At 51.6% G+C, this 24,521-nt stretch overlaps 1 protein-coding gene across 1 annotated transcript; it reads left to right on the top strand.

Annotated features, from left to right (window-relative positions):
* The first annotated feature begins 242 nt into the window (after positions 1 to 242).
* TRAP1 (TNF receptor associated protein 1) lies at positions 243 to 24,521 on the top strand. The gene is made up of 18 exons (XM_066977617.1): positions 243 to 396; positions 3,416 to 3,583; positions 4,997 to 5,079; positions 5,485 to 5,625; positions 13,154 to 13,225; positions 13,973 to 14,133; positions 15,280 to 15,389; positions 15,578 to 15,651; positions 18,175 to 18,330; positions 18,697 to 18,817; positions 18,943 to 19,012; positions 20,165 to 20,312; positions 20,849 to 21,034; positions 21,625 to 21,763; positions 22,272 to 22,357; positions 22,794 to 22,939; positions 23,330 to 23,402; positions 23,689 to 24,521. The coding sequence occupies exons 1-18, from the start codon at positions 297 to 299 to the stop codon at positions 23,788 to 23,790; spliced, it is 2,136 nt and encodes a 711-aa protein (XP_066833718.1). The 5' UTR covers positions 243 to 296; the 3' UTR covers positions 23,791 to 24,521.

Genomic DNA, 24,521 nt, shown 5'->3' with positions numbered 1-24,521 from the left:
GCCCTGGGGGTCAGCGGGCTGCGAACGGGGGGCAGGGCTGGGGGCTCACGGGGGGCGCAGGGCGCTGCGGGCCTGCACCGGAGCCGCTCTGGGACGCCCCGCGGGGCTCGGCCCTGCCCTGCCCTGCCCGTGCTCGGCTGGGAGCTGGGCGCGGGGCGGGGGTCCCGGGGGGGGGGGGGGGGGGCGTGCGAATTGGGGACCGGGGGGGGGGGGGGGGGGGGGGGGTGTTCCCCTCCGGGATGACGTCACGCCCGCCGCATGACGCCATCGCCGCGCGCCGAGCGGCACACCGGGAGATGGCGGCGGCGGCGGCGGCGCGGCGGGGGCGGCGCCTCGGGGCTCTGCTGCGCGCTGCGGCCGGGGCCGGGCTCGGGGCCGGGCCGCGGGTGGCCGCAGGTGAGCTGGGCCCCGCCGGGACCCTGCCCGCCGGAGCAGCTCCGGGGCCGGGCGGGGGGCCCGGGGGTGCCGCGGGGGGTGAGGGGCGCGCCGGGAGCCGGCACCGGCCAGCCCTGAGCTCCCCCCGCCGCCCCCGAGCCGCGATCCCTCCTGGCCCCGGTGAGGCCGGGCTTTAATTCCCTCGGTCGGTGCGGGACGCGGTCCCGGCGGGGTGCGGGCCGGCAGCCCCCTGCCCCTGGCGTTCCTCGCGAGGGCACCCTCAGGCCTGCGGCCGCACGCAGCCGGGCTGGCAGGGTGACTTGTGCTGACCGAAATCCTGCGCCTTGTTCTGAGCTCCGTGCCGTTTTGGGCACGGTTTCCCACCCTGAATTTCCAGCTGCCGTTCGGCCTGACTGAGCGCTCGCCGTGGTCGTTTTCCCAGAAGAGGCTGCATTTCCTGGGGTTTGGTTGGGTTCAGGAACTACGGGAGCATCCCGGTGCCTGCGCCGAAAGGAGCCCCAGGGCCCAAGGTCCTCCCTCCTCTTTTCTGTGTCTTGTTCTCCATGTGCGAGGCCAGCCCGCGTTCGTACCCGTGGGACCACGCAGGATTCCCTGGGAGCTGGGAGCTGGAGAGCAGCGGGGGTGTCTGCCCGCTGAGGGCGCAGGGAGGAAGGTGTGTGGGCTCATAAAGCTCAGCCCCTGGTTAATTCTGTATGAAAGATCCGATTTGCCCCAGCACACACGGTAAGGGCCAGTCCTTCCTCATCTCTCGGTCTCAGGAATTTGTTTCTGGGGCTCCTTCAGAGTGCCGCTTTACCCAGTTATTTCAGAGGATGCTTCCTCAATAGCTTTTGTGAGACAATAATTGTGGTTTTGTATCCAGATCTGCCTGGAGCCTTTCCCCTGCTGGCCAGGCAAGGACTCCACAGGAGACAAATGGTTTGAAAATGCTGCAGCTTGCATTTAACGAGCCTTGTCTCTACCTGGCACGGGACAGGCTGTTAATTAAGGATGGTAAGGCCAAACATCACACAGATCTAAGAATACCTTCTAAATGGATTCATTTATTGTGCTGTAGAGGTAGAGAGGCAAAAAGCATGAATGCACAAAAAATGTAAGAGGTTGTGGATCCTGGAGACAGGTAGCACTTCTGGGCCGGGGAGTGACCTCGGTGGTGGCTCTGGGGCCTTGCTGCCTGTAGACGTGATGCCAGAAATTGTCCAGCTGCACGGTGAGCCCTCCGCTTCCTGCGGCTTCGGTCCCGCTGGCCGCTCTCCTGCTCACCGGGATGAGCCCAGCAAAGGCGGTCGGGTGAAAGGTGGAGAATGGGTCCTGTGATAACGCAGCAGAACCATGATGCAGAACGATCAGTTGTGTGTGTAGGAGGTGTTCAGATGCATTAAGAACTATTTGTGGGCTCTTCTCTGTAAGGACAGAGTGACTGGGGAGTCATTCAAGCTTCTAGCTGGAGAAGTGCGTCTTGATTCAGAGCTTCCTGTGAGCAGGAGGAAGGACGAGGACAGAGAGCCGCCTCGGTTGGCTCTTGGCGAGGGGCTGCAAGGCCCAGGAGTGCTGTTAAGGCTCCGGGATTTGTCTTCACCTGAACTGCGATGAGGGAGAGCCTGGGCTGGAGGTCTGCAGCGGTAGAACCCGCTGTTGGTGCAGGAGCTGTTAGTACCTGCCACGGTGGGTGGGCAGGGGGTTGCAGTTACTTGTGAACAGTGCCTGAGACCTCCCAGACGAGCTGGAGGATGCGAGGTACGTCCGGAAGGGCCGGGTGCCGGCTTCACCCAGGGCTGTGACGAGGCTGAGGAAGGCAGAGGAGAGCTGAGCGCCCCCATGTCAGCTGCGCCCCAGGGCTGCGTGCAGCCAAACCAGCAGTGTCCAGAGGGCTCACGGTTGCACTGTGAGGACTGACCGTGCAAATGGCTCTCAGTTCTGTCTGCTGTTAGTGTGTTGGTTTTTTTTTGTACCCCTTCGTCTAAAGTAATGACACCTTGAAGGCATGCCTTTGGCAGGCCTAGGGTGCGGAGCTTGCCTCCTTCCCCTGCCTGCAAGCACAGAACGAGTCGTAAGAAAAGCCTGGGCTTGTCGCTGCCTCCAGCCACGTTTGTTGCTTATCCATTTTCTCCCCTCTCTGCCCAAACCATCCTGGTCACCTGTCCCCTGACAACAGCCTGGTTCAGTTGTGTTCCTTGTGAGGTCGGGGAAGGCCACCCCAGCCCTGTCCCCAGCGCCGGTGGCAGCAGAGCTGCGCCTTTGGATCTGCACCCCCCGGGCTGTCACCAGGACGCAGGCCGTGCGAGCTGCCACTGAGAAATAGCACCAAGCAACTGGCTTTGGAACGAGCTCTGTAGTGCCGTAAATAGTCTTGGTGTCCAGGTTTGGCTTTAGTTTCATCTCCCAACAGAGAGAAGACTTAGTTCACCTGGGCACCGTGAGGTGAAGGCTGGAAGGAGGGCGAAAGGGAATCCCACTCCTTAATGGGGCTTGTGCCATTCCCTGGCTTCCTCGTTTTCCACGTGCTGCTTATCCCAGAGCTGGCTTGGCTGGAGGATGTAGTCCCTGTGCTCTGACAGCCAGGTATTTACTGCCATAAAGGAGCTGCTCACAGGGGCCTAGCAGGGCTGGCTGGAGCTGTTCGGAGGTAGTGGAGTGGGCTCGTAAAGGAATTGCTTGCTGCTGGTGAGATGAAAGCAAGCAGAAGGATTTTGGTGCGGAGGGGTCTGCCTGATGGTAAGCGTTAGTGTAGCATCCAGAGAAGATAACACCAGTGGAAGCTGCAGAATGCCTTTTCCTCACCAGTTAATTCACTGTGAAAGTTACACGTTGCCATGTTCTGGCTAGACTTCGAATTCAGAGGGGACAGGCATGGGCAGCAACTTGCCGGAGGGAGATGGCAAGTGTCACAAGGGAACTTCAGTCTTGCTTGGCCAGTGTCATTCCCCACGGGACTACCGAAACAGGGCCTTTAAAGAGTGCTCTTGTTGCTGCTGATCCTTGTGTCTTTTACTGAAACGTCCTGAATTGTATCTTCTAGCAAGAGGACCAGCGTGCCTCCAGAGAGAAATACTCCGTTGTTGGAGCCTCCGACACAACGTTCCTGCCACCTGCGTTTCTGCTGGCCGGACATACAGCACGCAGACAGCGGAGAGCAAGGAAGAGGAGCCCCTGCACACCATCATCAGCAACACAGAGAACGTCAAAGGTGGGCACGGGCACTGGTGTCTCGTGGGAGCACTCTCGAGCTGCAGACAGACCCAGGACAATGTCAAAGCATTGCCTGGGTGTAACTGTGCCCTGACCGTGAGGGTGAGCCCTCTGGGGTAGTGTTTCTGGAGGAGGTGCAGGTTGTGGTCATCCCATCCTAGCCAGCAGACTGCAGACTGAATCTGCGTTGCACCATCACCTGCCCCAAACTGGAGTGTGTAAATTAGAATGGCCTTTAATAAGAAATGAGGCCATCAAGGCTGCGGGAACAAGTTGCATCTGTGAGCTTAGTCAGGCGGTTGACTGTTATGCATGTGTGTAGAGGCTTCACAGGCACTAGGGTTTGCCTGAAAAGAGGTTTTTTGTCCCCAAAACAGTTTCTGCCCAGGTCATTGCTGTGGACCGTGAAGCTCTAATGAGAATCCTGTTGTCAGCACTTTGATTAGAATGAATTGCTTTGCACATCTCCAGAGAGAGGTGCTTTAAAGCAAAACTGCCTGAGTTATTTGAGCACAGAAATAGCATCTTAACTCTGTGCTCTTGTGGTTTTTCTGGCAGGTATTGCTGTGACTGCCAGGCTGTGAAGCTCCCGGTAGGGTTGATGCACTGCTCCTGCCGCTGTCCATGCCCCAGCTTAGCCTCTGTCCCCAGGGAATGTAGGTGCTTACCAGCAAGGCCTGGCGGGTGTGTGACCTGTGACTTTCCCTGTGTTGCTTTAGGGTTCTCTAAAGCCTCTAGCAGGAGAAATGCTATTTTTAAAAAGCCAAGGATGGTCTCTCGGCTGAAGCATTGTGGCGTTTTAGTCTTTCTGAGGAAAATTCTCTTCCAGGGCACAGCCACCCACTCGCATAAATAGGTGTGAATCTATACCCTTGCCAGCCCCACAGAGACATTTGAGAGTCTGGCTTTTTCTGTGTAAGGCTCAGAGCTTTGTTTGGCCTGAGAAAAAACAGCTGGCTGCAGAAGCTCTTAGAGGTGGGCATGTGTAGGTGGACTCAAGGAAGAGTACGGAAGGCAGGCTATACGCCACGGGGGGCACTTCAGAGAGTGGCTGGGGATCACACGGGGCCACACACGAGGAGCAAGGGGAATCTTCTTTCGCTCCTGGCTACCTGACTGCAGCCTGGACATGGTGACCGACGTGCAGGCACTGCAGGCTGTGCCTGTCTTGAGGTTTGTATGCAAGGAGTTGAGGTGCAGAGGCCAGGCATCTGCTTGGCAAAGCGTGCTACAACATAGAGGCGTGTAAATGGCACTCTCGTTGTCATCTCCTTGGAGGCCACAGCTGCCTGTGTCCTGTCCCGCTTCAGGCTCTCACTCCTGAAGTACGTGGTAAGAATGCGGTTTTGCCTTTCTTCCCACGGCGACCCTGCTGAAGTACCTTAAATAAGTGTTTCTGATTTGATTCTAGGTGCGGCCTCCAAGCATGAGTTCCAGGCTGAAACGAAGAAACTACTGGACATTGTTGCCCGTTCCTTGTACTCAGAAAAGGAGGTAGGGCATCTGCCACCTGCCCCAGCGCTGGTAGAATTTCTGTGAGCAAAGTCCCGTCTCTGTCAAGGGTTATATTCACAGCAGTTGAGCTGGAAGAATACCTGCTCTGTTTCACAGTAAATCCTGTGCTATTCATATCCCACTTTTTCTTGAATGTTCTTTTCTAAGACACCTTGAAAATCTGAAAACAAATGTTAAGTATGGCCAGGGTTCCTCTGTGGGCTTCAGAGGCTCTGTGCTTTGCTAGTGAGTTCAGACAAACCATTCTCCTGGCAGATAATGGGGAAAGGCAGTTCTTCTGGCACGCTGGGAATTAGTTTGTGGGTAGGCAATGAGTTCCTGGTCTCAGAGAGCCCTGTGCAGTGGGGAAGGCCAGGCTGCAGTGTCAGGTTGTCTCTTCCCCAGGTATTTATCCGGGAGCTGATCTCCAACAGCAGCGATGCGCTGGAGAAACTGCGGCACCGGCTGATGGCAGAAGGGAAGGCCTTGCCAGAGATGGAGATCCACCTGCAGACGGACGGTGGAAAGGGAACCATCACTATCCAGGTACCTCCCTTTAGTAACAGGAGGATGTTACTCCCTGCTGCTCTCACCACTGGCCTCGGTCCTGTGAAGGACTGGTGGAAGCTGAGTGGCAGTGCAGCCCTGTGGATTCCCAAGCCTGCCTGAAGAACTGTTCTGTCCTCAGCTGGGCTCTGGTTCATGAAGCTGTAACATCAGGATTTGAGGAGAAACTACCAATTCATCTGTTCCAAACTTCCCTAACAGGAAAATTTGTTGTTCCCTCCTCTCCTTTTAGGAGCTACCAGAAGCATTTCTCCCAGTATCCTTTCAGTGCACTTCCTAGGTTGTGTGTATATTTCTCAGTAGTGGAGAAGTTGGGAGTCTGGTTTCACCCTGACCTTTGTGTAGGAATTCTCTTCCCTCCTCAAGTCTGTGTTGCCTGAGAGCTAGCAGACCTCTCTCACCTGGGTTGCTGGGAGATACTGGGCTGGTGGTCAGAACTCCCGCTGCCGATCATCTCCATGTTCTCCTGCTCTAGGACAGGCCAAGCCCAGCTGTGCCCTAATGCACAGGAGGGACTGTGGATTGTGGCAGTACCATGGCACCTGCCTGTCCTCCTTTCTGCAGTCCTGGCTCTGATTGTTCACTACTGGTGACAAAATGCTTAGCAGGAGTGGGGGAATCTGTAAGCACATTCACCTGTGGGCCTCAGCGTGGTGAGGGCAGGTGGAGCTGGTGCTTCTCTCTGTACTTTGATTGCTTTTGTTGGTGACCATTGTCCAGGGTGGAAGGCTGAGGCTCAGTTTTGGTGCTTTCATGGCAAATACGTTAATGCAGACATGGCAAACTGGAAATTTTCCTTGTGGACCAACATCATCTGTGAGAGCGTAACTTCGTACTGTTCCCAGGAGATCTGAGAACGATGCAGACGGCAGCAGGCGTGAGGGATGTGGCACAAAGCACATGGTCTGATATTTTTCACGTGGACAAAAGCACTTGATGTTTAGAGGCTGCTCAGTTATTTTATATTTGTGTTTCTCTGCAGAACAAGCGGCTGCAGTTGCCATGGGGAAGTTGGTGATCATTAGTGGGCAACATGATTATCAACCCAAAGATCCTCAGATCATAATGCAGAGGCTTTGCTTTTCCTATCACACCTGACTGTTGCATTTTTCTGACTGCTGTGTAACACTGATTCCTTAATGAGCTCTGGCTTAGCCCCGAGCAGGGTATCACCCCTGCCTTGCTCTTCCTTTCCCTTTTGCGATCGCAGTGTGCATGCAGCCTCTGACCCCATCCAGACAGCCTGTCCTTCTTGTCCTTGACTTTGGAAGCTGTGGCACTTTGGCTAAGAGACCTGCTTGCCCACCTTGCAGATAGCATGTGTTTGACGTCATACCCAACTAGAGCTCTTAGGGATTTATCTTTTTATAACCCCCTATCTGGTTGCCTGTGCGTCTCTAATGCGACTAAATGAGCAAGCCTTTAACTGCAGCAGTGCTGCACTCTGAGAAGGGAGAGAGAGCAGTGCTGCTCCAATCTCTTTTAATAGGTTTGCCTTCTCAACAGTGCCTAAAGCTCCTTACCTCCAGTGAAAGGTTTATTTATAACCTCTTGAAGAAATGTACTGAATATAAGGATTACTTTGAGCAAGCCTCAGAACATCCCCCTACCTTTCAGGATTGCAAAGGTGCAAAAAAACCTTGCCCGCAATGACAGAGGCAGAGATGGACATGCCTTTTAGTCAACATTTTGGGTTTTGTCCCCACTAGGACCCGCTGGAACAGAATCAGCAGGTCCCTCATGTGTCATCTCTGGCAGTGGTCACCCTATTTTTTTCTAGAAAGGTCCTGTTCTCTCACGCTGACCCCTAGGTCCTTGTTCTCAGATCTTTAGGCTGCTCCCTGCCCCTGGGTCCGCTGAATCTTGCCTCCTCTCCCGTTCCAAACCACGTAGCACCTCTTTGTGCCTCACCATGTGAGAAATGGAAGGGCTGTGGTGTGTGGTGGCCTCTGACAGGCACGTCCCTGGGGGAGGGATGATCCTGCTCCCATGAAGGACAACATTCGTCTCTGTGAAGTGACTGCGGCTCTGCTTGCTTCTCTGCCAGGTGAATTGAGAGTCCTCGTTCAGGGGTGCTACCGAAGCATTGCCGACGTTGTGTCTGCTCAGAGGGGAACATTGTGTGTGTGTTGGAGTTCACTGCCTAGTCCACCAGGTTACACCACCTCTGTGCCTCCACCAAAGCCCTGTTGTTTCAGCAGACGCCGTGGTTTCCTCCACCCCTTCGAAAACTGCCTTGCTCTGTTTCTAGGACAGCTCCATCTGGTAGCAGTTGCAGCCTGCGGGGTCAGGTCTGTTAAAATCCTCTTGAAAATGTTAGGGGTGTGTTTTCATTGAGGAAAGATCAGCAGTTCTGCCTGCTGAGGCTGTACAGACGTGTGTCTGAGGTGGGAACAGACCCCAAAACCCCGTGACCACAGAGCTCGGTGTCAGCACCTGCGCGTGGTGACGGCACTGGACCCTGGGCCGGCCGCACGCCTGCCCTAGTGCTCCACCTGCTGATTGATAACCCTGTGCTCATGTGAGCTGGGGGGCTGGAGGACACCCGTGGCCTCGTTTAATTTAGGGCCAGGACAGTGCTAGTGGTTTAGAAGAAATCGTCTGAAGCGCATACAGAGCTGATGGCTGCTGCTGGATGAGGGAGCGTGCCTACTCTTTTAACAGGGGTAGCAGCATAGTTGTTGCCAACGTTTGGGCTGCTCAGTTCCCTGTGCTGGGCTTTCTTCTCACCCTTGCAATCATCCAAAAGCAGTGTTTGCAAAGCCTCAAAATAACAAGTTTGCTGTGTTTGGGAGGAAATCAAATGTCTGCAAACAGCACTCACTCCGCTGTGCAACAGCTCCCTGGATCAGTGAGCAGATCTCTCCTGGCGTCTGAGCTGTAAACGGTCTGCAGCAAGGACTGAGCTGTCCTGAGGCTCTGATAAGGACCTGAGGTGTCTTCTGGACTTCAGCAGGTCAGTGCAGGTGCACCCACATCTCCAAGAAAGTGTGGTGCAGGTGGAGAGCCGGTCCTGCTCCGTGCTGGGTCACCTCCTGGCACTCCCTGTGGCACTGTGCTGCAGCAGAGAGGCTGCATCCTGAAGGCGTGCAGCATTGCAGCATCCTTCTGCCGCTTGGGCTTGGGGGGTGCTGGCATGGACAAAAACGTGGGGTGAAGCTCTCTGCCTGGGGAAGCCCCGGGTTGAGTGAAGCTTACAGAAATGTGCCTCTGATTGCAGGGGTGGGTTGAGCTTCCAGTTGTTGCATCATCTTTAACAAGTAAGCTAGGGATTCAGACATATAAATGCATCTCAAATAATCTGTGGCCTAGAGAAAGAAGTGCAGAATCTTTTGTTTTCTTTCTGTTCGTGCCAGAATAAGAGCACGTCACATTTAAAAATGAGAAATTCACAGTGGAGAAAAGGAAGTAATTTTTTGAACAGCAGGCGTTTAGACCTGGATGGGTGGAGGCTGTGCCTGTGGTGATGCCCAGCATTGTTGCGGATAATGTGATCATGTGAATACGTGGTACTGGAAAGGAAAGAAAACATCAGGCTCTGCCTTTATTCCATGTATTAGGCAAGGTTACCTTGTATTGGAACGCATGAATTTGAGTGTGCTGTTTCCTCCCTTCATTGCTGCTGCAGATGCATTTGTTATGGGTTCTAAACCAGAATGCTGCTCCGGTGCGGCCCTTGTCCTGGTCGTGTGGATTTTAAGTCTCTTTAAGCAAGGCGTTTAATAATGGGGGGACAGTTGTTAATCTGACATTTGGGGATTCCATTATCTTGGTAGTTGGCGAAAGCAGCATGTCCGTATTTTATAAGGTAGTCGATGTTCTCCTGACGCCCCATCGAGATTTTGCAATGAGATGTTTTGCTTTGTTTTGCCACAGAGCAAAAGGAAAGGCACAGTAGCTCTAACATGTATCTCTAACTGCAAGCGTTCTTCAGCTGTAGTGAAGGCAGCAGACTGTTTAGTTAATAGATTGTTTTGTGTAACGAGGCTCTGCAATACCTTAGATTGGACTCAGGTAATGAGCAAAGATAATGATGCTTTACCTGGGTTCCTGTTTACCAGCTAAACTAAGCAATTTGTTAGCTTAAACTAGATTTGTTGCTGTAATTGTGTGCTGTTCATTTCTAATTTACCAAAAAGTATGGTATGAATGCAAGATTGATTTGATGAGACAGGTAGTGGGGCCGAAGGTGTTCATTTACGTCTTTTGAGGATGACAGAAGTCCGCAGGGCTGCAGAGCAAGCAGAAGGCGTTTGGTGGTGGGAGCCCCGAGGCACTGCGTGCCAGGCAGTCACCCAGCCGTAGCTGCGCAGGGTGGGCTCTGCACGCTTCCAGCACCCGCACCAGGAGGGTTGGAACAAAGTGCAGAGAAAGAACAAAGGTCCAGTGCGGCCCAACAGCACGCTTTGTATCTAGGAGGTCTCCACGTAAAAAGAAAAAGAGTGCTGAAAACACATGTGCAGCTGCTGTTTTTTTTCAGGGGAAATGTTGCTCTGTTCAGATGCGTAGTTCAGCAAGTGACCGCAGTGCTCCTGCCGCCCGTAGAGGACGGCTGCATGCAGCCTGGTGCTGTCTTGCAGAGGGAGTGGCTCAGGGGCTGGCTGTTTACCGGGCACCCTGAGAAGTCCCAGAAGGGAAGTTTAACCAGGTGAGTAGATTGTAACTCAGCAGAGCAACAGAAGGGCTTCTGTAATTAGCCTCCAGCTAACGAAGCGTCAGCGCCCTGGATCTGTGTCATGCTTTACAGCAGTTGGTTTCTCCTCTGTGAAGCTGTGGAGTGTCATTGTACGCTTTGAACTCTGAACATATCCCTCACTTCTTCTCGTCTGTGGAGGCCCGTGTCCCGTTGGCTTCGTGCTTTTACAAAAAAGCTCTGCTGTGGCTGTTCTCAGGCTAGCAGAAATTTTCCTGTAGACTGAAGAGAGGGCTTGAAGCTGTCTGCAGGGGAAGTGAATTTGCAGCGCTGGCGGTGAAGCAACGGCAGTCCTTGCAGCTAGGCTGGCTGATTGCCGATAGAAAGTGTTCGTAAATCGCCGTGGGACCACAGGGTGCTTCCTGCCCAAGGCGCCCGTGTCGGCCGGGCCCAGGCTGGCTGCTCGTGGGCAGGCTCGGCGGCTGGGCAGCGCAGAATTGGGCCCGCTCGGCTCCCAGCGCTGCGCCCCAGCGCGGCACCATCTGGCGAAGGGAGCCGTGAGGCGCAGCACGAGGGCCAGCCGCAGGGAACGCGTGTGCTGCAGGAGCGGTTTGAGTCTCGGTGGCGTTCCCATCGGAATCCACCCAGGTGTTTTCCTGCCTGGAAATGCCTGCTCTGGCAGGGCCTGCGGTCGGCCACCTAGGGGCACGCTTCCCGCTTCCCCTGCTGGCGGCTCGGCGCGGTTGGACGAGCGGTGTTTGGAGCCAGGCTCTCTTTGTTCGCTGCAATTCACCCTCATCGAACTCGTCTCTAGGAATTGTCCGTAAGCATTTTGCAGTAAGTTTGGCAGGGAGCTCCGAATTCAATAGCCAAATATATTCACAGGGTAGGGATGTTTTTTTAACATACTGGAATTTGGGAATGACACGCTGTGCTATAAATAGGAGTGGATCAGAGGAGTTAAGAGTTCTGTTCAGGGTCTGGCACGAACGAAACCTGAACCAGATGCTGAAAACATTTTATTTTTTTTTTTTCTGGCCTTTCCTTCCCTGGGGGAAGGGACCATGTCAGATTCCTGAGATTTTGCCATACTCTGTTTGTTTCTCCTGGCTTTTCATCTCCCACTGTTGAGATTTTACCTGTCATCTTCCCCCTTAGCCAGGATGACTGTGACTGGCCTTACCGTATTTAATCATGTGGAAGATGTTGCTGTCCTGCAACTTGTGGGGATGCAGAAAAATGTCTTGTCCACGTGGCATTTCACTCAGCAACCTCACAAGTTGACCACAGTTTGATCATTCAGTGGAGTTAAATACTAGACCGAAAGATAGGTACTGGTATTTCTTATGCCATCTTATTTATTAGTGAAGAAGCCCACTGAGTGCCCTACATGGGTGGTAGAAGCGTGCTGTGCCAGAAATCTCCGTGGCATCCCACCTCTGAGCCATCTAGCAGCAGCTGGTTCTGCTCAAGCTCGTTTTGCTGACTCCAGCCAGCCAAATTGCCACCCCTGCATCAGTAACGCTCGGAGCGTGTCAGCACGCTTTGGGATATGCAGGGTGCTGTCAGCTTTGACAGCTGTGTGCACAGGTACGTGAGAGCCAAGTTCTTCGCATGAGCAAGGATCACCTTTCACGTGCATAATTTTCACGCTGCCGCCGCCTTACCAAGTGGCTCAGAGAACCTGTCAGGGTGGCTTCTCGGGATGTTTCTGGCAGGTAGAGAAGCTGCTGGATTTTGGGAGGAAGAATGGCTCTTTCCTTTCAGAAGTAGCATTGCAGAAGCCACTAGCCTGTACTTGGCTTCTTAGGAAGGTGCGTGTGGAGCAAGTCTGAAAACTGGCTGTGAGTGGGAAAGCTTTTTGTTGGGGTCCTGTGTGAGGATGTGGCCGTTCCTAGCTGGGTTTTGCTGTCCGTGCTGCCTTGGGGTCGTGCAAACATGTTGTGACAACAACTGAAGTTGCAGCCTAGTCTGAGCTGTGCTGCAGCCTTTTCTGGGTGGTGCTGCAGGGTTTGCTGCCTGAGGGGCACGCGCTAGCAGCAGGGAGTTGTTTTTCTGCATGCAGGAGTGTGAATCCATATATAAACTGGGGACAAGATGAAGCCGTGTCTTCAAAGCCTGGGCTGAGCACTGAGGGGTGGCCTGGGCAATGTGCTTCCAGCTGGGGTTAGGTTTTTCTCGCAGGCACTGCAGTGTCCAGCTCTCAGACTCGTGGCTCTGCACACGGACAGCTTCATGCTCAACTTCTGCAGAGCACAATGCGAGGGGGAGAGGAGACGGGAAAGAACAGGCAGGAGAAGGAGACCAGCCAAAGCAGAGCATGTAGCCAAGGGTCTGCATTACCTGAGATTTAAGGGATTTGCTGCTCTGCCTCTGACTCCTGGGGTGAGGGCATCAGTTCCCTACCTGCAGGCTGGAAATAAGCTGCTTCTCTTGCTCCTCACTCCCCTCTGTGCTCGCAGAGGAGCGGAGGGTGCCTCGTGCACACGCGGTGCCTGGTGCAGGGAGGCTGTGACCTGGCTCGAGATCTCCTTCCAGCCCTGGCACACTGTGTGTGTGGTGTTAGCGGTGCAGACACCAGCCAGTCTTGGCACGTTTTTGCTTTCTCTCCACATAACGCTTGAGTTTCTAAACTTCTTAATGGCTTATAGCCACAAGACAGCTGTGGCTGCCCCTTAGAGCTGTGTCCCTGCTGCCTCTGCTGTCCTGCCTCTGTGCAGGTGGAGTCTCAGCTGGAAGCCTGCTGTTGTTGCATTTAGTGCTCGGCTGGCTGGGTGAGAGCATTGGTCAGAGGTAGGAGTTGCTTGGGAGCTGGTTGCTACAGCAGTTCTCTACTGGTATTTCAGCTGCTATTGCTGTGTTTTTTTTTTTCAGGACACAGGTATTGGGATGACCCAGGAGGAACTTGTTTCTAACCTTGGTACCATTGCTCGATCGGGCTCAAAGGTAACTTGGGACGAGGCACCCCTTCCTCCCCTTAGAGAAGCCTTCTCCGGTCACAGTCGCTTTTGTTCTCCCAGTAACTTCTCATTCTGTCTCTTCCCTTGGCCCCCAGCCTAGCTGTGAAATTGCACCCGTCTTGGAAGGTGAAACCTTCCTATGGAGTCTTCTGGCTCTTAATGGTCTCTGCTGTGTGCCAGGGAGGCCTGTGGTGCCGAAGCAGCACTAATGGCCCCTGCATGTAATGCTGCTGCACCTGGCTGCCCTCGCTCCCCAAAGTCAATGCCTTCCTCCCCAGGCCATCGTTACGGAGGGGCAGATGCTCATTTGGCATTCACACTGTGTCCAGGAGGGCAGCAGCTGTGTCCTCGTGCTGGCAAACTGTCATATTTACCTTTTTTTGTCCATCTCCCAAGTCGCTACTCTGAGGTTGCTTCCTCCTTATTGACTGAGCCCTTGCTTGTTCTCCTTTACTGCTCTCTGCAGCGCGTGTTGCCCTAGGCAATGCTTCCCTTTTCCACAGGCACGTTCCCTGTGCGAGAAACCCCTGTCCTCAGGGAGAAACCCCTGTCCTCAGTTGCCCTCCTGAGTGCTGACAGAGGCGTGGGATGCGGGTGCTGAGCGGCCAGGCCCGCGGTGCCTGGCGTAGGGCTGTGTCAGTGCGCACAGGAGCCGCGCTGGAGGACGGGTCGCAGCCTTGCAGCGGTCCCAGAGTTGGTGCGCTGGTTTACGTCTCCTCCTTTGTTCCCCCAGGCATTTTTAGATGCTCTGCAGAGCCAAGCGGAAGCCAGTAGTAAAATCATCGGCCAATTTGGAGTAGGTTTTTACTCAGCCTTCATGGTTGCTGATAAAGTGGAGGTGTTCTCACAGTCTGCAGAGCCGGGGAGCCCAGGCTACCACTGGTCTTCAGATGGGTAAGGCTGCAGAACGTGGTGGAAGTGTGCAGGGGCTGCATCCAGATCAGGCACGAACTGAAAGCTGAGCAGAGCAAGACGCGGCTTGTGTGGTCTTTCATGACTGGGCTTACTGGTTTAGATCCTGCTCAGATTATACATAGCAAGAAAGCGTGGCCAAACGTGCCAGGGTGAACAACTACAGAGACGAGCTTGCTTTGTCAGAGCAGGCATGTTATGGACAAAGAGAGTACCTGCCTCTCCTGTTCCTTCCCTGCTGGCAGGCATTTCTCTTAGCAGCACTCCAGTCTAGAGAGATAAATTTACTGTCTTTGGTTTAGTTGTTCCCTGGCTTTTTGCTCGAGGGCACCCATGGTAGGCAGGGCTGGTGCAGTGCTGTGGCTCTGTAGGCACGTGTCTTCTGTGGACTGGGTCTGTGTGCTCAGCCTTTGCTTTTTGCTTCCAAGTTGCAAACACCTGTGATGGCAAAACTGTGCTGTGCTGGACCCTGTTGAAATTGGAGCTCCTGGGGGTGAGAAGCTCTGCATCCCGTTAAAATCTCCTAGAACTGAAGTATATCTATGATTCTAGTTACCAAGTCATTTAAATTCTTAAAAAACAACTTGTAACTGAGACATCAGCCTGTCTTGGGATGCCAACAAGCTGCTGTGTACTGCAGTCTGTACTGCTGTATGCTTTGAAGGCTTGCCTACCTCTCTGCTAGGTCAGTGCTCTCAGGTGGCACTCGCTTAGCAGTAGAATAGCAGTGGTCATCCAGAACAGGCTGCCTTTACCAGAGCACAGCTGCTTTTCACTGCAACAAGGTACTGCTGTCCAGTGGAGGTAGGAACGTGGGCCCGAAAATCAGAATTGTCAAATGTAGGGGAGAGGCTGAATGTTAGGCCTATGCAAGCTGAAGTTTGAAGTTTTTCTGCAGAGGCTGCTGGTGTCTGTAGAGAGAGGGGTCCGGGGTATCTGTAGGAAGACAGCCATGTTATCTGGGGGCCTTCCCCAAGGCACAGAGAGCGTTCAAACATTTGAGATTTTTTGCCTTTTCCTCTTGGTGCTGAGGTGTTGTGCATGCTGTCAGTTTAATTACATATTTTCATGTCCCATCATGGCTGTATCTGAGGCACAAGCTGACATGGCTTCTGTTTCTAATCCTAGCTCAGGAATGTTCGAGATTGCAGAAGCTTCTGGTGTCAGAACTGGGACGAAGATTATTATACATCTCAAAGAAGACTGCAAGGAATTTGCAAATGAAGACCGAGTCAAGGGTGAGCGGAGGAGGGAAATGCTGTTACCCACTGAGGGGATGCACAGAGTCTGTTGGTTCCCCATGAGTGGGATGTGAACGTACAGTGTTCGTACTCTCCTGCGGCACCTGTTACATGCTGTTACTGAAGAAATTCTTACTCTGTTGTTTTCACAAACATGACTCTTTGATGTCCTCTTTCCATTCCAGAGGTGGTGACAAAATACAGCAACTTCATCAGCTTCCCGCTGTATCTCAATGGGAGACGAATTAACACATTACAGGTAAGCAGGAGGGCCACAGACAGGTTGCTCATGGAGATGAACCATTGTAATCTTCCACCGGAGGCAGGAGCACAATAAAGCTGCTGCTGCTGTCTCTGGCAGTCAGGGGAGGATTGTCCAGGATATCACAGACCCTTTAGTGACAAGTTAATTAAAACAAGAGGAGGTAATCTGGCATAAATCATGTCTGGTACTGCCTATTGGCGTTTGTTGAAGAGAATACTTGCAGGTTGACAAAGCAGTTCTTATTTATAGGTATCTTCTGGATTCTTCCCTAATCAGAATGATTGTCTCAGTGCTTTTAATACTGCTTCTAGATGTTTAAGCCAGGTGACATGTTAGTGGTGTAGGGTTTGCTCATGTCACTAGTGGGCTGACACCTCTTGCTGCAGTTCTTGCCTTTCGCTGTGGGATAGCCAATGCCAGTGGACATTTGGGTTTTGGTGTGTCGCAGCTCACTGTCTGATTTTTTTTTAATTGCTTTATAATTATTTTTTTTAATTAAATTGCATTTTTTAATGCTGGCCTTTTCTGACTACTTAAAATGATACAGCCAGATCCACCTTAGTCAGAAGTTCCGGCCCAGTTGCAGGAATCTCCTAGGTGAAAGTAGTTATCTTTAAAATAAAAATCTATGAATTGTTTTTCCTCCAGCATCTCATTTTCTGGTTGGTTAAATCTTCCTCACTTAAGAGAGTAGGTAGAGATTGTTTGTTTGCTTTTTCCTGGGAAGTGGCACTGAGTGTGCAAGCTTTCAAGGATGTACTTAAATATTTTATCATGTTAATTTACCTAATGTTCTGCAATTGGTGTTATTAGTGACTGTTATTTATTTGGATTCCTACAATAATAGTGTTTCTGTTCCAAAGGCTTTCTAGCTGTTTCCCTTAAATCTATTTCTAGTTTTTTAATTTAGACAGCTGTTTGGTCTTCCTACCTCACAATCAATAGAAAACACTCCCTAGAGAAGAGCAGTACTAGAGCAAGGGGTGAAATGTGCTTAATGGAGTCATGTACTTTTATCTTTGTATCAGAAAATGTTTTCTCCATTGGGATATGGCAACAGCTTTATTCTCACTATGTTCCCATTTCAAGCCTCTTCTTTATCTGGGATCTTTTTTTCCATTTTTCCACACATCAACATCAGTTCACTGTAAACTGAGCTGTAGTTAGATCCCTACTGTGGGTTTTCCTAGATAAGATCTTGAATGCTTGCCATGTAGCTGACAGCATAGAATTAGAGGCTTTTCCATTCTAACTGTGATAGCTGTAGCTACAAGTAAGGCTCTGGGAAAGCAGGACTTTACCTAACAACAGCTGCTCTGAAGCACCTTAGTACCCACTTGAGTCCTTAATCCTACCTGCGATCCTGCAGACCCTCCAGGACACTTGTGTATGCTGGAAATGTTAGGAAGCTGCTTGTGTAACAATGCTCTGAGGCAAAAGCAGCTTTAAGGAATACAGAAGCACGGCAGGGTTGCCAGAGCCCTGAATCCCTTCGACTGGTAGGTTGAGGGTGGGCTGGATGTCTGCACTGCCCAGGGTGATCGATCACAACTGTCACTCGATGTACTTAAATGTTTTAGTACATAAATATTACTTAAATACTTAAGTACTTAAATATTTTAGTATTTAGGGCTCGAGTGGCAAAGAGTTGTGCTAAGTGTAGTAGTCTTCATCCAGCTGGAAACAAGAGTTCATTAATTGGTCCCAGTGCTTGTTAAATAGGTGGAACCTCCCAAATCTTTGCTAGATGGTAATCTTGTGATGATGTACTGAGAATGTAAATGTGCTGTGAGCACTGGGCTAAGTGTTCCAGAGAATGCTGGGCTTCTGTGGGGTTCAGAGCAGCAGTGGGTGGAAAGCATGGCTACAGGGAAAGCCATGGTCTGGAGCTCATGACTCTAACTCACGTGTTGATGTGTGAAACTACTGCTGAGGCACAGTTGGCCAATTGGTTCACGAAGCAACTCCTGAAATGCTCCAAAATACATCAGCAGAAAACAGGTAATGGAGGACCTGCTTCACAGGCACGCAGCAGACCTTGCAGTGGGATGGGACTCCCATCGTGGAGACAGGTGGGTTGGAATAGACCCACTTAAACTTTCGCTTTTCTTTTGCTTGTTGGTCTGAGCCTTGAGATGCTTGACCAGTACTGCCAGTCAGCTGAGCTGTGGTAATTGTCTGGGATGCTCTTGGCCAGTGACAAGTGTCAAGTAATGGAGGTTAGCCAAACCCCTTTTGTTCTGGGCTGAACAAATCTGCCTTAGATGTGCTGCAGGACAAGAGTACCTGCATGGAAGGTGACCAGAGGTCACCTGAGTGGCAGTGATTTGTTAATGTGTGAATCATACTACACCCCACTGCCCTCCTGCTGTGCAGAGGAAAGTGCGTCTGTTTGAAAGACGGTATTTCCTTGCTCAGGCACCCTGGAGGGAAAAATATAACTGAAAGAGCAGCTTTGTGCTGTGAGGCCATAGGTGATGAGAGCTGATGGGGACTCATCTCCCTGCTCCTCCACAGGCACTCTGGATGCTGGACCCCAAGGACATTGGTGAGTGGCAGCATGAAGAGTTCTACCGCTTCATCGCTCAGGCTTACGACAAGCCCCGCTATGTCCTGCACTACAAGACCGACGCTCCCCTCAACATCCGCAGCATCTTCTATGTGCCTGAGCAAGTACGTGCCATTCTTTCCAGAGAGCAGTGGGAGATCTGCCCAGTTCCTCTGAAGAGGAGAGAATAGGACTGCTCCTTAGGCAGAACTGCAAGGAGGAGCATCCTGTGTGGCATCTTTGCAGTGGGTTGGGTGCTACAGGATAATGGTGGGGGTACTGAGCCATGAGCGGGGTCAGAGATGGCTCAGGTAGGTCCCTAGGGAAGACAGCCAAGATTTCAGTTCCTGCTGGACTCCGTACTGGTAAAGGTGACCGCAGTATGACCTGGTCAGCTGGTGCTGCTGAGCAGATTGCTGCAGAATGGTGTGCACCTGGTGGTTGGGCACCCTGCACAGTGCTGGTGTTACCTTTGTCTCATGTTCCTGCAGAAACCATCCATGTTTGACATCAGCAGAGAACTGGGTTCCAGCGTTGCCCTCTACAGCCGCAAAATTCTCATCCAAACCAAAGCTGCAGACATCCTGCCTAAATGGCTGCGCTTCCTCAGAGGTGTGTGCTGGGAGCAGGAATAGTGGGCTGTAGAATGTGGCTTCCAAGGGGGCTAGGCGAGGGGCTGCTTCCTGAGCCTGGCACTTGTGTATGCCTCGCTGTTCAAGGGTCGCTCTGTGTTCCAGGTGTTGTGGACAGCGAGGATATACCTCTGAACCTCAGCAGGGAGCTTCTGCAAGAAAGTGCCCTGATCAGGTAAGAGGCTGAGGCTCTTATGGCTTCTTGCTGGTTGAGGAGGGGGCATTGCGGGGTAGTCAGAGGGGTGTGGATGTAAGCGAGCTGCAGCGTTCCCATGCTTGAGAATTTCTTTGGTCTGTAAAGTGAACACGGGGTGTAAAGTTTCGCAGCCATGCTGGTCACATCTAAAGATGTGTAATCACTGTGCTGTCATACGATCTGCTGTTTCCTCCTCGGCCATGTACAATTTGTGCACTAGGCTTTCTTTTCGTACCTCTGGTCAATAGCAGTAACAGTGGATTCGCTATTTAAAGCGTCTGATCTCCACCACCATGTGGTTTGGAAAACAAAACCAAACAGTAAGTCAGTGCTAGGAAGCTGGTCCAAACCTTAGTGTCACCATGTAGGCCTTCAAACAGCATCTTGTAACTGTTGTCTCCAAACTTCCTTCAGAGCTCTGCCATGCTCTTACAGATACATGTCAAACACTGAGTGCAAGCCAGCAGGGTTTTCATTTGGTTCTGAAGCGTAGGGAAGCTGACCGCCAACAGGCCAGTCTCCTCAAAATAAAATAAAAAAATGCCCCTGGATCTTAATTTTTGTGCTTCAGGTCCACCTCTCAAACATCTGTCGTTGGAACTTGATATACAAGGATAAGAGTAGGCTCTTACTCCATTTTGGTTTTGCTGTTACCTTGTTAGGTCTAATGGCTAACTTGCATTCAGTGGCTGCTAAAATGCTTTGAGCTTCACTGTAGTCATCAAAATAACTCTGCCACTCCACTGGATTTTGAGGCTGTCAGAAAGGGGTCCTCCCAGTGTAACCCTTTTGTAGCTGCTTCCTTCCTGTGTTTAAGGGTAGCTGTGGGAGTGTGGTGAATGTCCTGTGCGCAGTTGGTTAGGTACTGCAGTATCACTGAGTCACTGAAGTTATTGAAGATTTGAGCTTCAGCCTTGCGTTTGTACAGCAGCCCTGGCTGTCTCTCCAGCTCTTGACTCCTCTTGATTGAGGTACAAAGAACAAATGTAGAGCCTTGGGGAAAAGGAGACAGTGGCCGTAGAGTTTCTTCTTTTTCCTCGTTTCCAAACACGTCACTGAAACACTGCATGGGGAGATGTTCACTTGTCTTGGTCTAGCAGCCATCTTTAAAAAGGCTTGTTCTTGCTGCAGGAAACTCCGAGATGTTTTGCAGAAGAGGTTGATAAAGTTCTTCATTGACCAGAGCAAGAAGGACCCTGAGAAATATGCCAAATTCTTTGAGGACTATGGAGTATTCATGAGAGAGGGGATTGTCACGATAGCAGAGCAGGATGTTAAGGTACCAGCAGTCTTGATACGCTACAGCTGATGGGAAAGAGCATGGGCTCCTAATGTGACCTGGGATGAGGGGCATTGCTGCTTCTCTGTGAATCTTACATACCTCTAACTCTTGTTCTGGGTCTAATGACCTACGGATGCTCTAGTGCACCTTGCCTTAACTGATGTTCTCTGACTGGGTGCTGTTTCCCATTCTAGTTCAGGACACTGCAGAATCTCTGTACCCATACTTGTTGTCAGCCCTCACTGATAGAATCTGAACTACAGCAGGCGATAAAGTAGGGTTTTACCCCTGCTGTTGTCTTCAGCCTGGATTCCCACTTCCAGGAGAGCTTGACCTACATCCCTTCTAGGTCATTCTTCTGCCTCTGTAATATCTGGAGCAGGAAAGGTGGGACCCGGAATCCTCTGAGCCTTTTTGCAGAAGTACAAACTGCAAACAAGTCTGCCCATTGCAAAAAGAGGTCCTGGAACTGGGAGTGATCAGGTAGAGCTATAGTGACCTGCCTTCAGCTCACAAGAGCACGTTTATTTCAGGAGGACATTGCGAAGCTGCTGCGTTACGAATCATCTGCCTTGCCCGCAGGCCAGCTGACCAGCCTGACCGAGTATGCCTCCCGCATGAAGGCAGGGAGCAGAAACATCTACTACCTGTGTGCACCCAACCGGCATCTGGCCGAGCACTCCCCATACTTTGAAGCCATGAAGAAAAAGGACATGGAGGTAGGTGAGCTGGAGAGAGCTGCGGTCAGGGAGGACGCTGCATCGGAGCCTAGGGCTCAGCTAGATCTCGGAGTTGAGCGGAGCAGTGAGGCCTGTGACAGTCCCCATCTTTGTGTTCCTCTGTCTCCACTCAGACTGGCTAGTACAGCATGGGGCCAGGAAGGACATGTAGCACCCTGTGCAGGTGGCTTAGTGCTTGTGCAGACATCTAGATATTTCTGCTGGTTCTGACATCTGTTAATTGCCTTTGCTGAACCCTGGAGCAGGAGCCTAGGAGTTGCTGTGCAGTGCTGGTAACAGCGTTGTTATAGGAGTCCTCTGCAAGCAGGTGGCCCTTTCAGGACTGGAGTCAGTGCTGGTTCTCGGCTTCCCTTGGGGGGGAGGAACTTGTCCAGCTGCAGCCCTGCCATCCGTAGTAGCAAAGTCCTGTACAGGTTTGCTTTTATTTGGAGCGCTGAGTGATAGTCACAATAGGGTTGAACCTGCTAGTTTCCCTTGTGATGTTCTTGCCGTTTAGTGCAGAGCTGCCTCTGGAGAGAAAGTGCTGTTTTGTCTCAAACAACATGTTGTTGTCTGCTTTTTTGGCACAGGTCCTGTTCTGCTATGAGCAATTTGATGAGCTGACACTCTTGCACCTTCGGGAGTTTGACAAGAAGAAGCTGATCTCGGTGGAGACGGACATTGTTGTTGATCACTATAAGGAAGAGAAATTTGAGGAGAGTCGCCCAGGTATCGTGAGGTTCCCCTGGCCCTTCCTGCTGCATGCAGTCCTGCCGCCCTGTGTCAGCCAGTGAGGGTATGCCTCTTCCAGCACTCTTGCAGTTCCTGAGTCTATGAGCAAGAGCGCTCCTTTCCATCCTGCAGTTCTCATGGGCGGAGGCAGGTTGTACTTCTTGCAGATCCCTTTCATCGCACATGCTGCTGTAGATCAAAGTTTAAGACATTTGATAATTTAAGCAGATGGTATGTCATACATGGAGTTTTAAAAACAGACACACACCTGGTGCCCTGACAGAGGGAGGCAGGCATTGGCAGGGAAAGAGCCTGCCCTCTCCGCGTATGTCATGGTCTGGGATGAGGGGATGTACAGAGGTGTGTGCTGAGTGGTGCTGCATTCCCATTTTCATGATATAGCAAGTAAATTAAAGCGTGAAATGGACTGAAATCAGGAGTAAAGCTCACTGTCCACTGATAACCAATAGATGCATGCTCAGATGCGCCCTTTTTCTTCTGATAGCTGCAGAACGTCTGACAGAGAGAGAGGCTGGGGATTTGATGGCCTGGATGAGAAATGTCTTAGGCTCTCGAGTCACTGATGTTAAGGTAGGTGTCCTGTGCCTGGGTAACTGAGTACAGAAGATCCACGGAGATCATAGTCTAGGAAGTAAAGGCACTGGTTGACCGGAGGTCTCCTGCCACAGACTTTTTACTTTGGACTCTGAGAAAAATCATTTTCTGTGCATCCTTTCTGTAAATGGTGTGAATGCTGGTATTTGTCATTTGGGTGGTCATTGTGGCAATGGGAAGAACCACTTCTTAATGTGTAACGAGCAAAGCCCATTTTACCAGGTCATACTTAGGTTATGTAGGGCCAGTTGGGACCCCAGCTCTCCTGCCTATTTAGGCAGCTCCCCTGGGGTGGGGACAAGTTGTGCAGGGGCTTGGTGTGGATCTGTGCTGAGGAGACTGAGTCCTTTAACCTCACCCACCTCTAAATTGTGTGTTTCCATCTCAGCACTGATTGCTGTTTTTGCCCCAGGTGACTACACGGCTGGACACCCACCCCGCCATGATCACTGTGCTCGAGATGGGGGCTGCCCGCCACTTTCTTCGCATGCAGCAGCTGGCCAAGACCCAAGAGGAGCGTGCCCAGCTTCTGCAGCCCACCCTAGAGATCAACACAGGGTAAGGGGTTGCAATACCAGTGCTAAGCACTGCATTCCTGTCGGGGTGGAAGCACAGAGGAGGCAACTTAAAGCCCCTAGGCTAGCAGAACTCTCCCCGTTAAGTGTGGTGTGTGCTACGGTGCCTCGATCTATGAGGCTGCATGGCATGGTGGACATGAGCCACCCACCCATACTGTGTCCAGCCCTCTGAGGATTGTGGGGGTTATAGGGTCGGGATGGGAGAGAAGAGAGAAGCCGCTGGAACAGGAGCAAGAAAGGTGGAGCTGTCTCGGCCTTTAGTTAGAACATTTTCTGTCCCGCCTTGGCTTAGATGCTTATTCTGGAAAAAAAAACCACTCATATGTCCAAAAAAGCTAAATCTTAGTATGGATCTCTCTTACTCTTACAGGCATGCTCTGATTAAGAAGCTTAATGAGCTGAAGGACAGTCAGCCTGATCTGGCCCAGATGTTACTTGATCAGGTGAGAGCCAAGCCTGCAAAGGCACCACCATCCTCCCCAGAGCCAGCTTGCAGACTGTGTGTGGCAAGGAACAAGGGTGGAGCCCTTTTAGCAGGCTGGATTCATCCTTCTGTGTTTCCCATTCTGTGTATTTCTGCTGCTTGTGGCCAATGTGTTTTCCTACCAGGCTGCCTAGAAGACATGCTTGTTGTCAGCATGCAACTCCTGAAGTGTGACATTCATTTCCTCCCCAGCTCTCATTCACCTCGCTCCTGCTGCTTATTTAATATGTTCTTCTCTTTCTCAGATTTATGAGAATGCCATGATAGCAGCAGGACTGAATGAAGATCCCAGACCAATGGTGAGCCGGCTGAACGAACTCCTCACAAAAATCCTGGAGAAAAACTGAGCCCTGGAAAACTGAAGGATGAACTCTGTGCTGATCTCTCTTTCCTCAAGTGCAGTTGCTCTGTCAGCTATTGCAGCATCTGCTTGCAGGCACTGTTCAGTGAGGGGCTCACCTGGCAGGTGGCTAGGGAGAATGCAGGGGACTTCCAACCATCACTGCATGGGCAGGAGCCAGTTGTAATTACTAGATCATGTCATCAGCCTGTTCAGAGTGCAGTGTTCCTAGTGAGAGCAAAATCCAGAGATTACTGCTAAAACAATATGCTTAATTTCTGACACAAGCCTTGAGAACCTTGTTTCATACTGTTTCTAGAAATGTCCTTTCCCAAAACAGCAAGGGTCCCAGTTAGGTCTGTGAAGTCCCAGTTAGCTCTCTGAGTATATCCCCATCCACTGAAGAATGATTTCTTGTGTACCATTGTGCTCTGAACAAGCCCAGGCAGGAGCACTTAGGTGGCATGGAGATAGATTGCTGCCATTAGCAGACAGATACTGTTGGTGGAACGTCTCAGTACATTCCTACGGCAGAAAAGATCACTGAGCTGCTGAATAATCACGTTCATCCTTATCTCACTTTAGAGAAAAAGAAGTAACTGGGAAACAGTATTGCAGTGTGTGGAACACAGTACGGCCTTCTGGAAAGTCTCCAGGGTTCTTGTCTCTTCTCTGGGATAAATTGCATGCCTAGCTGACCTGTGTTTATCATAAATAAATTCCTCTTTTCCAAATCGC

This window comes from Anser cygnoides, chromosome 15, assembly GCF_040182565.1.
Source record: "Anser cygnoides isolate HZ-2024a breed goose chromosome 15, Taihu_goose_T2T_genome, whole genome shotgun sequence".
In the NCBI taxonomy this organism is placed as follows: Eukaryota; Metazoa; Chordata; class Aves; order Anseriformes; family Anatidae; genus Anser; species Anser cygnoides.
Note: the sequence above shows the minus strand (reverse complement) of the source record. Positions and strands in the feature narration are given on the sequence as shown.

Coding starts and splice junctions, on each gene's coding strand:
- TRAP1 (XM_066977617.1), top strand. CDS start 297: ATGGCGGCGGCGGCGGCGGCGCGGCGGGGGCGGCGCCTCGGGGCTCTG. Junction 13,226..13,972: donor TTGCTCGATCGGGCTCAAAG/GTAACTTGGGAC, acceptor TTGTTCCCCCAG/GCATTTTTAGATGCTCTGCA. Junction 21,035..21,624: donor TGAAGAAAAAGGACATGGAG/GTAGGTGAGCTG, acceptor TTTTTGGCACAG/GTCCTGTTCTGCTATGAGCA.